Raw genomic sequence first — 13,023 nt, forward strand, 5'->3', positions numbered from 1 at the left:
AATTTACATAAAAGTTGGAAGTAAGGTACAAAGAATTTTTTTCCTGAACCATTTGTGAGTTAAGTTGCCTACCTAACACCCCAACACCCTAAATACTTCGCGTGCATTTCCTATGTGCAAGGACATTTTCCTACCTAACCATAACACAACCATCAAAATTAACATTCATATGTTACCTCCATCTAATCCTCAAACTCCATTCAAGTTTTGCCAGTTGTCCCAGTAATGCTCTTTGCAGCAAAATGATCCAGTTCAGAATCTTGCATTGCATTTAGTTACCAAGTCTCTCATCTCCTATGGACTTTTCTCAGTTCCTTGAGATTCATGATCTTGATACTTTTGAAGATTACAGGCTGGTTATTGTGTAGACTGTTCCTCATTCAGGGTTTGTCTGATATTTTCTCATGATTAAATTCAGGTTATGCATCTTCGACAGGAGTATCACAGAAATGATGCTTTGTTTTTCACATTGCATCCTATCATATGATGCAAGATTTTGATTAATCCCATTATTGATGATGTTCATTTTGCTCACTTGATTAAGGTGATGTCTGCCAGGCTTCTCCATTGTAAACTTATTCCCTATTATAATTAATAAGCATTCTGTGGGGAGATACTTTGAAACTATGTGAAATCCCTTACCAAACTTTAGTTTTTAAAATTTATTTACTTATGTATTTATTTTTATCTTTATGGCCTCATGGTTTCCTTTTTTATTCAGTGCATTATAGTCCATTAATATCATTATTTACTTGCCAGCGGGAGCCCCTTCAAGCTGGTTTCTGCATCCTTTTGAGCATTTCCTTGCTTTCTGGCACAGCAAGATGTTCTAGGCTCATCTTGTACTTTCTCTGCCACAGCCCTGGAATCAGCCAGTTCTCCAAAGAGCTCTAGTTCTTTCAGTGGAGAATGTTGTTTAGAAGGCAGCTAGGTGCTAAATGTGCACATTGCTATCAGAGTGTTGCTGCTCCCTGGCCCTTCAGTAAACAGAGCTAGAAAATATATATACATGTGTCTATATATATTTGTGTATAGCTATATACTCATCTTCATATGTACATCTAGCTTTATTTATTTAAATTTATTTATTTATTTATTTGTGACTGCATTGGGTCTTTCTTGCTGAGTGCAGGCTTTCTCTAGTTGTGGCGAGCAGGGGCTGCTCTTCATTGTGGTATGCAGGCTTCTCATGACGGTGGCTTCTCTTGTTGCGGAGCACAGCCTCTAGGTGCGCAGGCCTCAGCACTTGTGGCATGCGGGCTCAGTAGTCGTGGCGCGCAGGCTCAGTACTTGTGGCTCACAGGCTCTAGAGCTCAGGCTCAGTAGTTTGTGGCGCACAGGCTTAGTTGCTCCGCGGCATGTGGGATCTTCCCGGACCAAGGCTCAAACCCATGTCCCCAGGCAGGTGGGTTCTTAACCGTTGTGCCACCAGGGAAGCCCTAGCTTTATTTTTATATATTTTATATATATATATCAGAAACCATAAGTTCACACTCCAGTTTCAATTAGACACCACAGATGTTTTTTCCATGTTGTAATTCCATCCTCTAACAATGAGAACCCTGGTCCCATTACCCTTAATATAGGCCCTTTTTTCATCAATCCCTTTGTATGTAACTAATCTCCCGTTGTTGCCACTGCCCTTCCCCCTCTTGGGTACTCTTTTCCCTTCCTGTGTGTCCCCACATCAGGCTGCTGCTCCTTCTCCACCAGCAGATGCCCTTCATACCCCACTAGGGCTGTGGCAAGCTGTATCACACCTTCCTGCCTCTGTATGGATGCCTCCTCACCCAGCCTGGGCTCTGATACTCCCTCGCAGACCCTTCTGCTCCTCCCACTTCAACTGATATAAACCCTACTTTCCTCTGCCACAACTAATGGCTCTAAAGCCAATAGATTGAATTTTTCAGGAAGGGGAGAAGAGCTGCCCTGTGTTTCTTGACTTGAGTTGAACTTGGTTTTTTTAAATGTAAGGGAAGTATGGAACCCAGTGACTGCTGATATGTGGAGGCCTGGTCTCCTAATGTCTGCTCTCAAGACTTTTTACAAGAGAGAAGCTTTTTTATGTGGGTGAAATCAGATGAGAAAGCAAGGCCTGCAGGCGTGAGGACCTCTGGCCATCAGTGTATTGTCCATGGGAGGGGATAGGGCATATATAGTATGTAGTATGGGGAGTCTAGAGCAATCTGGGGGTGCAGGAGACATTGATGTTACTCTCCGAGGTTGCCTTATGCATTGGATTTATAGGCCCAAAGTATGGGGGTCCAGGCTTGGCCAGGTGGGCATAACCCAATAGGTTAGTAGTAGTAATAATAGTAAGCTTATATTTATTGAGCCCTATGTGCCAGACCCTGCTCTTAGTGCTTTACATATGTCCTCTCATTTCACTCCCGCTTAAGGAGTAGGAGCTGCTATTGTCATTTTACAGGTGAGGAATTGAAGAACAGAGCTTGCCCGAGGTGCCGTGGCAAATAACTGGTAAAACCAGGATTCAAACCCAGAAGCCCTCCTTAATCATGATGCTTATTAATTGCCTGTAGTATTTGGCAGATGGAGTCTGATTGACTAAAAACACTTTGTACACTATATATACACCTTGGAAAACATTAAGACTTTCAAAAGTCCTTATGCATGACCTGACTTTGAGAGGTTAGAGGAGAGTTCTAAGGCCCTGAGGGACTTTGGATTCAAACTAGAATGTGTAATCTGAGCAGACTGGTGTCTCCCATCTCAGCAAGGCTTCCAGTACTGTTCAGGAGTGGGTGACGTGAAGAGTTATTTTGGATTCCAGCTTTCAAAAGGATGTTGGCCCGTTTGCCTTTCCAAGGGATTCCATAATGAAACTCAAGCCAGCCTTTGTCTATCCCAGGCTATGGAGTTTGGCTGCGTTTTTGGAGAGGCTGTAGGCCACGGTGAAAACAAGCACTACGCTTGTGCTAGAATCATGAAGAACTTAAAATACTTCTTGGTCTTTGTTCCACATGGAACCTCACTATAGGAATAGGGAAATTGAGGACCCACACCAGCACGTATCCTAATAAATATGCAGGCAAGTTACTGTAGGTCATTCCTTGAGTCCCGGGAGAGCCGGGGTGAGAAGTGATACTTGGCATGATGCGTGTCTGCTCAGGTGGTAGTGACCTTGTTGCCTGTAGTGTGCTCTGGACTTCCTAGGCTGCTAGCCTCCTCTACGCTGCAGGAGGGAGTGAGTGCCCTTTGCAGTCTTTCAGAGGCAAGCTTTTGGCTCCGTCAGACTGGGGCTTCAGAAAGCTTAAACTATGGCCATTTCCATATTGAGCAGCATGATTTCTTGTTTGACTTTGAGAATTAAAGCTGAGGGAATTTGAGTGTTGGGTATGAAATGGGAAAAACACAAACTTTCTGCTTTATTCCTGTTTTTTTTTTTTTTTAAGGAAGCTTGAGTTATTCGTGAGTAAAACTTAGGCTTTGATTTTTATATTTCGTTAGTCCTCTAAAGAGCAGACATTCTGCAAATTTAAAGGGAAAACTTGAAAAGTGATTTGGATTTTTTTTTTTTTTTTGCACGTGTACACTCAGAAAACTTTACTAGACTTTTAGCAATGCTCCCGTTACCACCACATCTGGGTTTTCTCTTTTTCTTCCCCATTTAAAAAAAGTCCTGCGTCATTCAAGGCCTCTAGTAGAGAGTTAGTCTAAAGGCAGCGGAGGAAGGCCCGAGGCTGTTGGCAGCTGTGCTCTGCAGGCTTCGTTCATTCCCCCAGGTGCCACTTACTGGCTGGGGGCTGGGAAATCACCAGAGTATGGTGAGCAAGCTCCCTGTGATGGGCTCTGCTCCTTTCCCGTTGGGAGAAGGGAGGACGGCACGTGGAGACATCAAGATACAGACAGGAAAGCCAGGGACAAAGGCTGGGAATGGAGCTGAGGAGAGAGTCCTGGGCATTTCCTTCTGTCTGTCTGAGCCTACTTAGCTCCCAGGACTGATTGTGCAACCGGGGCACCCCGGGTTACTTTGGGAAACTTAGCTTTAATGTTAACTGTTGCCACCTGAGAAGTGACCACAGAATTTTTCTCTCTCTCTTTTGAACTTTAGATCTCCACTTAAAGATCAAGGCCAGTGCTGCATCTTGTTTTGAGAATGGTCTGGGAGATTCAGAGCTGTCATAATGCTGTGGGGACCAGTATTAAGGGTCTTGAACTTCAGTAATGAATACTGGGATTTAGAAAAGGGTCACAGGGCTTCCCTGGTGGCGCAGTGGTTGCGAGTCTGCCTGCCAATGCAGGGGACACGGGTTCGTGCCCCGGTCCGGGAAGATCCCACATGCCGCGGAGCGGGTGGGCCCGTGAGCCATGGCCGCTGAGCCTGCGCGTCCGGAGCCTGCGCTCCACAACGGGAGAGGCCACAACAGTGAGAGGCCCGCGTACGCAAAAAAAAAAAAAAAAAAAAAATAGAAAAGGGTCACAGAAACATTGGGGAGTGGTTCATGTTCTGTGAATATTCCTGAAGACTAGGTGGAACAGGGCCACGGTGGGAGGGAGTAACCCAGACTCTCTGTTCTTTTTTTTTTTCTTTTTCTTTTTCTTTTTCTTTCTTTCTTTTTTTTCTTTTAAACTTTCCTCCCCTAAGTTTTAGATGCTTCTGGATGTTCAATGCTAGCACCTTTACAGACTGGAGCAGCTCGATTTTCTTCATATTTACTTTCAAGAGCAAGAAAAGTGCTGGGCTCCCACTTATTTTCTCCCTGTGGTGTTCCGGAGTTCTGCTCCATATCCACCAGAAAGCTGGCGGCCCACAGCTTTGGCGCATCCATGGCGGCAATGATGTCCTTCCCTCCCCAGAGGTATCACTACTTTTTAGTGCTGGACTTTGAGGCCACGTGTGACAAGCCGCAGATTCATCCTCAGGTAACTGTTGCATCATTGCTTCAGCAAAGATGGGGTGGGCAAGGAGGGAGGGAGGATAGACTTGCTTTCTGGGACCCAGAGGAACTTTCTCATGTCTTCTTGGCTTTTAGCTACTCATCTGGAGTTCCTGCCTAAGAAGCAGGACTTGACTCAGGCATCCTAGGGTAAGGTAGACCTGAGAGGTCTTTGTAGAGAACTGGGCACACTGTTTCTCTCTGGTCTCAGCCTTTGGGAATCAAAATGTTTCCTTCTGTCCCATCCTTCCTCTCTCCTTTCCCTTCCCTCTTTCCTTCTCCCACTACTGCTGCATGTTCTTTTAATGAATACTGTGTTAGCCTCCAAAATGGCCCCCAACGATCCTTATGTCCTGATATTCCCACCTTTGGTAGTTCCCCCCCCCCCCCACAATGAATGAGAACTAGCCCTGTATAACCAACAGAGTATAGTGGAAGAGACATTGCGTGACTTCTGAGACTAAGTCGTAAAAAGTATCACAGTCCACCTTGCTCTTTTGGATCAGTTGCTATGGAAGAAGCCAGCCACCATGCTTTGAGGACACTCAGGCAGCCCTGGCAAGAGGCACATGTGTACCGGAACTGAGGCTCTTAGCTAAAAGCCAGTACCAACTTGCTGGTCATGTTTCTTGGCACTGTCTTGGAGGTGACTCTGCTACCCCCAGTCAAGCCTTCAGATAACTACAGCCCCAGTGGACATCAGACGTCAACCTCAGGAGAGACCCTGAGCCAGACTGACCAGCCGAGCCACTCCTGAATTCCTGGCTCATCAAAGCTATGGGAGATAATAAATGATTATTGATATTTTAAGCCACTAAGTTTTGGGTTGATTTGTTATGCAGCATTAGATAACCTGAACAACCATTGCTGGTCTGTCGGAAAGGAAAATTTCTTTGCTTGCATTTTTTTCTTAGTTACCAACTGTGTTCGGAGATCTTTCACCTTTTGAGGTAGTGCTGCTAAGAAGCTTGGATTAGCAGCAGAGAGACACATGTGCTGGGTGATATTGAATTGCTTGGTGTTTGCTTTGGGGGCCTGATTGGGGGCCGATGTGGCAGTGCATTGTAGTGTGGCGGCCTTGGGTATGCCTGACTCTAGGACTGGAACTCTTCCCTGTAGGGCTGGATTATCAGGTGGGTAATTTGGGGGTGTGTAGACATGTGGGTCTGGGAGTAACTTTCAGTAGTAGGAGGAGAAGAGGATTGTAGCAGCAGGCACTTGGGAGACAGGGAGGTCCATTCAGAGGTAAACTGGGTTCATTCCTCATGGTTGGTTTTTTTTCCAGGGAGGGTTTCTATCTTTAGGATAGTAGATTATTTTCCATAAAGCAGATACCACAACCCTTTTACCTTTCCCTTTCTCCTTTCCTGTTGGTTTCCTATTCTCAAAGTAGTGGTCTGCCTTTGGGGGAGGACTGGAATCAGGCCTGCTGAGGCTTGGGAAGACAGGCGCTTGATGAGGAGAGCTTCCTAGGGGAAGGAACTTTGCATGAAAGGGAAGACGGCTTGGGGGCAGCCTGAGCCATACTTTCTTTCTCAGCCTCTTGCTCCTACCTGTGCTGTAGGGTCGTCTTCTCTACCTCCCCAAACTACTGGAGATTCTGTGGTGGGTGTACCTGGGTGGTGGGTGGGAGTTTTGGTTATGTAGATTCTCTTGGGTTGAGAATCAGGGAGCCATACCCCAATATGCCATATTATTTCCCTTGCGGATCATTTCAGTTGCTGAGCAAGCCTTAGGTAGGACCTGAGTCTAAAACCTAACACGTTGCTACTGCATAGGATTCATCCCTCTTCTGAAGCCTCATGATTGCTTGGCACCTTCTTGATGACATTTCCTGCTTTCTGCTTCCTGGCACATGCCTATGTATATTTGTTTCTGAACTTTTCGGTTAGATTATAAGTTGAGATAATTATGTAGCTCTGTTCTCTTGTCCTACAGAGGGTCCTGCCAATGTTACTGAAGGTGAAACTTGATTCATGTCTCAGTTTGGTCTGTTAGTATTACCTTTCATCTCTCTTTCAAGGGCATTGTTCTTTTAATTTTTTGTTTTTTTAATTTATCTATTGCAATGCTGAAGATATAATGCAGTACAGATTTAAATCACTTGTGTCACCAACTTCCTTCCCAGACTTAGGCACCAGGGCCTTTTAGACCTAGCCTGAGGTTGGGCTTCCTGCTTTTTACCAGGGTCTGAGCCTGATTAAAGTTTATCTCCAGAATCAATGAACCCTGATGATGTGATTCCAAGGGCACTTAAGGAATTGGCTGTCCTGGTTCATTATTAGCAAAGCATTAGCTGTTACTTTAGAGAACTCAGGAAGAAGCATTTGCTGTCTTGCTTATCTTTAAAAGGCAAATACGAATGATCTTGGAAATTATAGACCCGTTAGTTTACTGTGATTCCAAAGAAGATACTTGACCTGATCGTCAGATAATCAATCAGCAAACAGCTAGAAGAGCATAGGGTACTGAGTAATAACTTACATGGGTTTGTGAAGAAGAGCAAATCCTGTCAGATCAATCTAACTCCTTGCTGTGACATAGTGATGGATTTGAGTGGATCTAGGGCAAGTGATAAATGTAATGCATCTCTACTTCATTAAGCCTCTACAATGCTGTGATCAACAGGTAAGAAGGTGAGTTTGGGGCCAGACAGCTCTGTTGTTGAACTACCCACTGGACCACTCTCAGGAAAGGGATGGGCAGCTTAGAAGTGACTTGAGACTTATTGTTATTGGCAGCTTAAAGCTCCCCCCGCCAACCCCACTTTCTTTTAAAGAAAACCTTCCCTAAAGTTTGCATGTAGCAGGGTCCTGAAAGTATTCAGAGGAAGGTTGGAGGATGGATTGGAGACGTTAGTCCCAGATAGGATAGTGTCCTTCCACTGAGGTCCTCATAGGTCAGGTTCTCACTATAGCCTCTGTATTGTTTAGATCTTTTGGTCAACAAGGGCAGTGGAGAAATTGGAAAAGCTCAGGATAAGAGGAACAAAAATTAGGGAGCTCAGCTTGGTGCTCTGTGATGACCTAGATTGTGGGGGGGAGAGGGGAAGGGAGGTCCAAGAGGGAGGGGATATAGGTATACATATAGCTGATTCACTTCATTGTACAGCAGAAACTAACACAACATTGTAAAGCAATTTTACTCCAATAAAAAATAAGAGGAACAAAAATTATTAGAGGCACAAAAATAAGACTTAGAAAGAAGAGAAATTGAATATGGTTTTAGTGAGGAAGGAGTTGTTCCAAGGAGTATGATAATAACTTGCTCTTCACTTTAATAAGGACAAAAAAAGCATATAAGTGGAAGCAGGAAGGATTGAGATTTGGGATGAGAATGAACTTCTGGAAGAGACAGTAAAAGGACTAGAATATGGTGTGCAGGTTAGATCAGCCCAACCTAGCTCTCTCAGAACCTCTTGATGGCTGTCCACTTGACAGAGATACTTTGTGGACAAGGTCTGTGTGCCTCCTGGGGATGTTCTTGGACTGTGAATCAGAACCACCCCGGCTCCCCTGCTGCCTGGCTCCCAAGAGTTGAACACTTGAACACAGTGCACTTCTGATTCTTTTGGGAGTGTGTCATACTCCTCAGTTGCATAGGAGGCAGGAACAAGTTTTGGGCCAGGGCCTCTCTGGAGGCTCGGCATGGGGTTCATTTCTCTCATCTGTGTCTGGTATTCAGAAATCCCTGAGTCAGCTTGTTGGGACTATCCAAAAGGAATGCCACCATGCAAACTGACAGGTGCAAGTTCTGTTGTACTTGAGTAACAATATTGGTTGTAAACATGGTAAAACATCTGGTATTTCCCATTTGTCATAATTTTTGCTGTTTATTTTTGTACTCTGTTCAGCTCACTGAAACTGGAGTGGTTGGTTTGCCAGTAACAGGCTTTCTCACCTTTCTGGTATTTCACTCATTTTGTTTTACACATTCTGATTCAGATTACCATGATAGGTATTGGTTGAATATGAGACTTTTTCGTTTGAAAATATTTTTTCACTTAAATGTTAACTTAGGTGGATTAAAATGTTTTAGAGACTCAAAATTTGAGGAATACAGTTCCTTTCTTGCTTTAGGAATTGTTTCTTGATATGGAAGTAGGTTTTTATCTGGTTCGGAGAATCGTGGCTGCTTTGTCCTCGCCAGCAGGAGTTCGTGTTGCTCATTTTGGTGTGGGTGTGCATCGAATGCTGGTGGCTGTGACCCCGAAGCCCAGGGAGCAGCCTGAAAGCTTTGGTGGGAACTTTAATTGTGCAGCTTTAACCTGGGGGCAAGTTCTCTCACCACCTCAGTGTTCAGAAAAGACCAAAGCAAATGTAAGTGAGGAAAATGAGGTGTAGGCCACAGCATGCGGGGAGGAGGAAGTAACCTCAGCTGTCCAGATGGCCAGGGAGGGGCGGCCCGGCGCTCCTGTCTGGGAGCACATGTCCTGGCTGCCGCCTCCCCTCCCTCCCTGAGTTCGTCCATCAGACTCCATCAGGCTCCGAGGTACAGCCTTTTTCTCACTGCTCTGCAGCAGCCCCAGTGACTGTTTTCCTTCTCATCTGTATTTAAGTGCCCACAGCTTTGAAGAAAAATGACCTTTGGGGTTGAGGTTTTCTACTGTTTGGTCTTTGTCCACAGGGGCTTTTTTTTTTTTTTTTTAAGGAAACCTTGAAGAGACTTCATCTGCATTTTGAGTTAGAACTATGAGTAAAGGCGTTTCTTTTTTATAGAAAATTGTCCAGATGCCGGGTTATTTTGGGAGGGTAGGGTGGGGGGAGGGTTGATGGTGACAGGATAAGGGATAAAATAGAAGAGAGGCATTTGGAGGATTTCAGTATGACTTGAAGCTGGCTCCTTATTATTAGTCTTTTGTGAGAGAGACATTTTGGACTTCACAGGAAATTGGTTAAGATCCCTACAAATCACACTGTGTTGATTCCCTTCTCCTCCCTTCAAGGCTGAGAGGCAGGAGCACCCTACCCCCTACTCTGCCCCCACCTGATACACACACATTGCTCTTGCCCCCACATTCCGGCTTCTTCCCCTCTGCTCTTAGTTCCTGTACTTTGCAAGTGGATAGAGAGGCCACTCCCTAGAGAAAGAACTCACCCTTCCCTCCCCATTCATTTGTCCTGGTCCAGGTTCCTCCAAGGGGGGAGAGGTCGGGTCAGGCTTTTTAGCGGAGGACCCAGTTGTTGGGTGGTGGTCCTTCTGCCTGTGGCCCCAGTCAGCCCCGCCCCGTTTTCTGTACAGACAGGCGAAGGCGCTGACGCTATTCTTCTAAACTGGGAAATGAAATGCAACACCGACGTTAATGTAACATTATGGTTGAGATTAAATGCACCAAAATCAGGAAATTCAAAGTTATGCTTCCCACAGCAACTATAACTCAGCCTCATCTGGCGTGTGTAGTATTTTGTGTTAGTGTGGATGGTGTTATATGTTAAGACATTAAAGTTAACACCATAAGCAGAGCACAAAATGCTTGAGGGAGCTGAGTTATGATGACTGTGTGAGCCGTAAGTGTTCTTGCATAGGCTCTCGACTCCTGGAATAATTTGTCCCCTGCCCATCAGACCAATTATTGCCTTTCTTATCTCTGCTTTAACACATCTCTTCTTTCAGGCGTCACTGTAAGTGAATTCCTCTATTGGTGGCCAATGATGGATGGGCATGGGGCAGCCCACTAGGCCCTTTTGTCCTTTTTTTTTTTTGTGGTACGCGGGCCTCTCACTGTTGTGGCCTCTCCCGTTGCGGAGCACAGGCTCCGGACACGCAGGCTCAGCGGCCATGGCTCACGGGCCCAGCCGCTCCGCGGCATGTGGGATCTTCCCGGACCGGGGCACGAACCCGTATCCCCTGCATCGGCAGGCAGACTCTCAACCACTGCGCCACCAGGGAAGCCCCCTTTTGTCCTTTTTGTTGCTGCTTCCATAAATGTGGTGCCTCCCCCACCCCTTCCTGAGCCCCCCTCCACAGGCTGCAGTTTCCTGGTGGTCCCTCATAGGGATGGGCCTCCCCTGGCTCTCACTGTGGCTCCTCACTAGTGCTCCCTGAGTGGGACAAGCATTTGCCACATTTGCCGTGTCCGGAACTTGACCCTGTTGTAACTTCATGTGAAAGCCGAACGGCCCTTCTTTATTTGGAGCAGACACAGCAATGTAAAAGTAAAATATACATCTCGGGGAGTGGAGCACTGATGCATGGTGGCGCTGCCACGTGTGTTTGGCATAGCAGGGGTACGATCAAAGGGGGTTTATTTGCTCTATTCAGTCTGCTTCTCTCCCTTCCCCAGGGCTTACACCTTTAAGCTGCCACAGTGTGTAGTTAGGCTATGGAGTTGCCTTGGGGTGGGACCAAGGAACTTTCCTTGGGGAGCGCTGGGTCACTGGTAACAAAGTCACCACGTAATTTAGTGCAAATCAGAAGACATTTCCCCCAGCCTCTTATTATCCCATGGCCCCTCCAGGGCTGAGACAGCTGTTGGAATGCAGATTTTGTTAGATGTGGAGCTAAGGTTGGTGGTGGGGAAGAGCTGTAAAGAACAGGGCCATTGATAAATGGTGAATGAAATTAGGGACTGTTAAACTAACAGTGACACTGAGCTGCCTTTTAAGGTTTTTTGTTGGACATGACAAAACCAACCAGGTCAGTAAAGGAATGGGGAGGACTTCATGGTGGCCACCTTAGAGGCAACGAAAAGGCCTCCTTTTACTCTCTGGATAACAACTTCAAGCTCTATGTTAGGTGCTGGGGCATAAAGACAAGAAATGATCCCTACCCTCAAGGAGCTCATAGTCCAGGAGCATAGACAGCCGCGTAACTGCTGTGAGGCAGTGTGATAAGTACCGTGCCCTGGGTGAGTACTCAGTACCGTGGGCGCAGAGAGGAGGAGACTGCTCAGCCCTGCTCATGGGTGGGGGAGGGGTTGCACAGCTTCCTGTTAAGGGAACGTCAGAAGGCCGAGAGGGCCAAGTGGGCTGGAGGGCTCTCAGAACTGCTGCAGCAGGAATGAAAGAGGGCACTCACAGAGTAAGCCAGGACCAACTGAATGAAGTCTGAAAAACCTGACCTGCATTGCAAGCTCATTAGTGCATGAACGTTGAAAATGAGGAAGAGGGAGAATGAAGACTTTGAACCCGGCACTTTTTTTTTTTTTTTGCCATGCCGAGCGTCTTGCAGGATCTTAGTTCCCCGACCAGGGATCGAACCCGGGCCCACAGCAGTGGAAGCGCCAAATCCTAACCCCTGGACCACCAGGGAATTCTCAGAACCTGGCAAATTATTTCACTGTTTGGCTAGTAGGATTGTCTATATCGGTGATATGGTATTTCTCACATTCAAGTAGAACATCTTATTGGGATGCTGCAAGTGAGAGTACAGAGGCTACAAGAGGTTCAAGAGAATTTTAGCTAGTAACGTGTGGGCCAAAAGGGTGAGGATCAAGATAGAAATACGTGAGCTGAGGCCCTGAGGTGTTGTCAGGGAGCTTCCCCTGAAGGTAGCACTGAGCTGGGCTGCGAGGTCTCCAGGGAGAGGCAAGGGCTAGGGGATGACATGACAACCGCTCCACCCGCCAAGTACTGGCAGTTTGGATCTGGATCTGCTAGGCATCCCTTGGGAAGACCTCCTTCCGTAGATCAGGGAGGTTTATACCCTTCAAACAGATAAACGGCCTGTTGACTAACATTGAGAAACAGAAGGAAGGAGGGAAGGATTAATGAAGAGGCAGGAGAGCCTGGATGAGAAGAGATTTGCTACAGTGGAGGTGACCGGAGGGGGTGGGAGGTGGGGACGAGCTCTCCGTCGGAGCAGCAGCAGCAGGTAACACAGCCACAGAAAGAAAACCAGTTAGGTTGGGAAGGGAGGAGGGGGAGTGCAATCCAGAGGAGCATTTAGGGTTGGTCCATGGGCTTCACTTCTGCCCCCATCCTGTTTTGTTTTTCCTCTCCCCTCTGTTGATTACATTTCTTACTTTGTAGGCTGAAATCAGTTGTCTGACATGAGGAAAGATGCTTCCTCCATCTCTGTGTCTTGTCGGGAAAAAGGGTCCTGCATCATTTTGATTAAGATGCCATTGGAATGATTATTTTTTATTCCCTTATCCTGGGTGTTCACAATACCTAAAAAGCCCCCA

General features: G+C 46.3%; 1 protein-coding gene across 6 annotated transcripts in view; it reads left to right on the forward strand.

Annotated features, from left to right (window-relative positions):
• ERI3 (ERI1 exoribonuclease family member 3) overlaps positions 1 to 13,023 on the forward strand; it is a 129,482-nt gene that overhangs the window by 10,636 nt on the left and 105,823 nt on the right. For 3 of the 6 annotated variants that reach the window (XR_009338826.2, XM_059083079.2, XM_059083052.2), the window contains exon 3: positions 4,607 to 4,884. The exons of 1 other annotated variant lie outside the window; for it this stretch is intronic. Coding sequence is in view for 4 of the 5 variants with exons in the window: in XM_059083052.2 (XP_058939035.1) it covers positions 4,607 to 4,884 (278 nt within the window). In the remaining variant the exon portion in view is untranslated. The remainder of the gene's footprint in view (positions 1 to 4,606; positions 4,885 to 13,023) is intronic. 2 more of the 6 variants (XM_067009223.1, XM_059083059.2) reach the window with 1 other exon arrangement.

The sequence above is a fragment of the Kogia breviceps genome, chromosome 1, assembly GCF_026419965.1.
Source record: "Kogia breviceps isolate mKogBre1 chromosome 1, mKogBre1 haplotype 1, whole genome shotgun sequence".
Lineage (NCBI taxonomy): Eukaryota > Metazoa > Chordata > Mammalia > Artiodactyla > Physeteridae > Kogia > Kogia breviceps.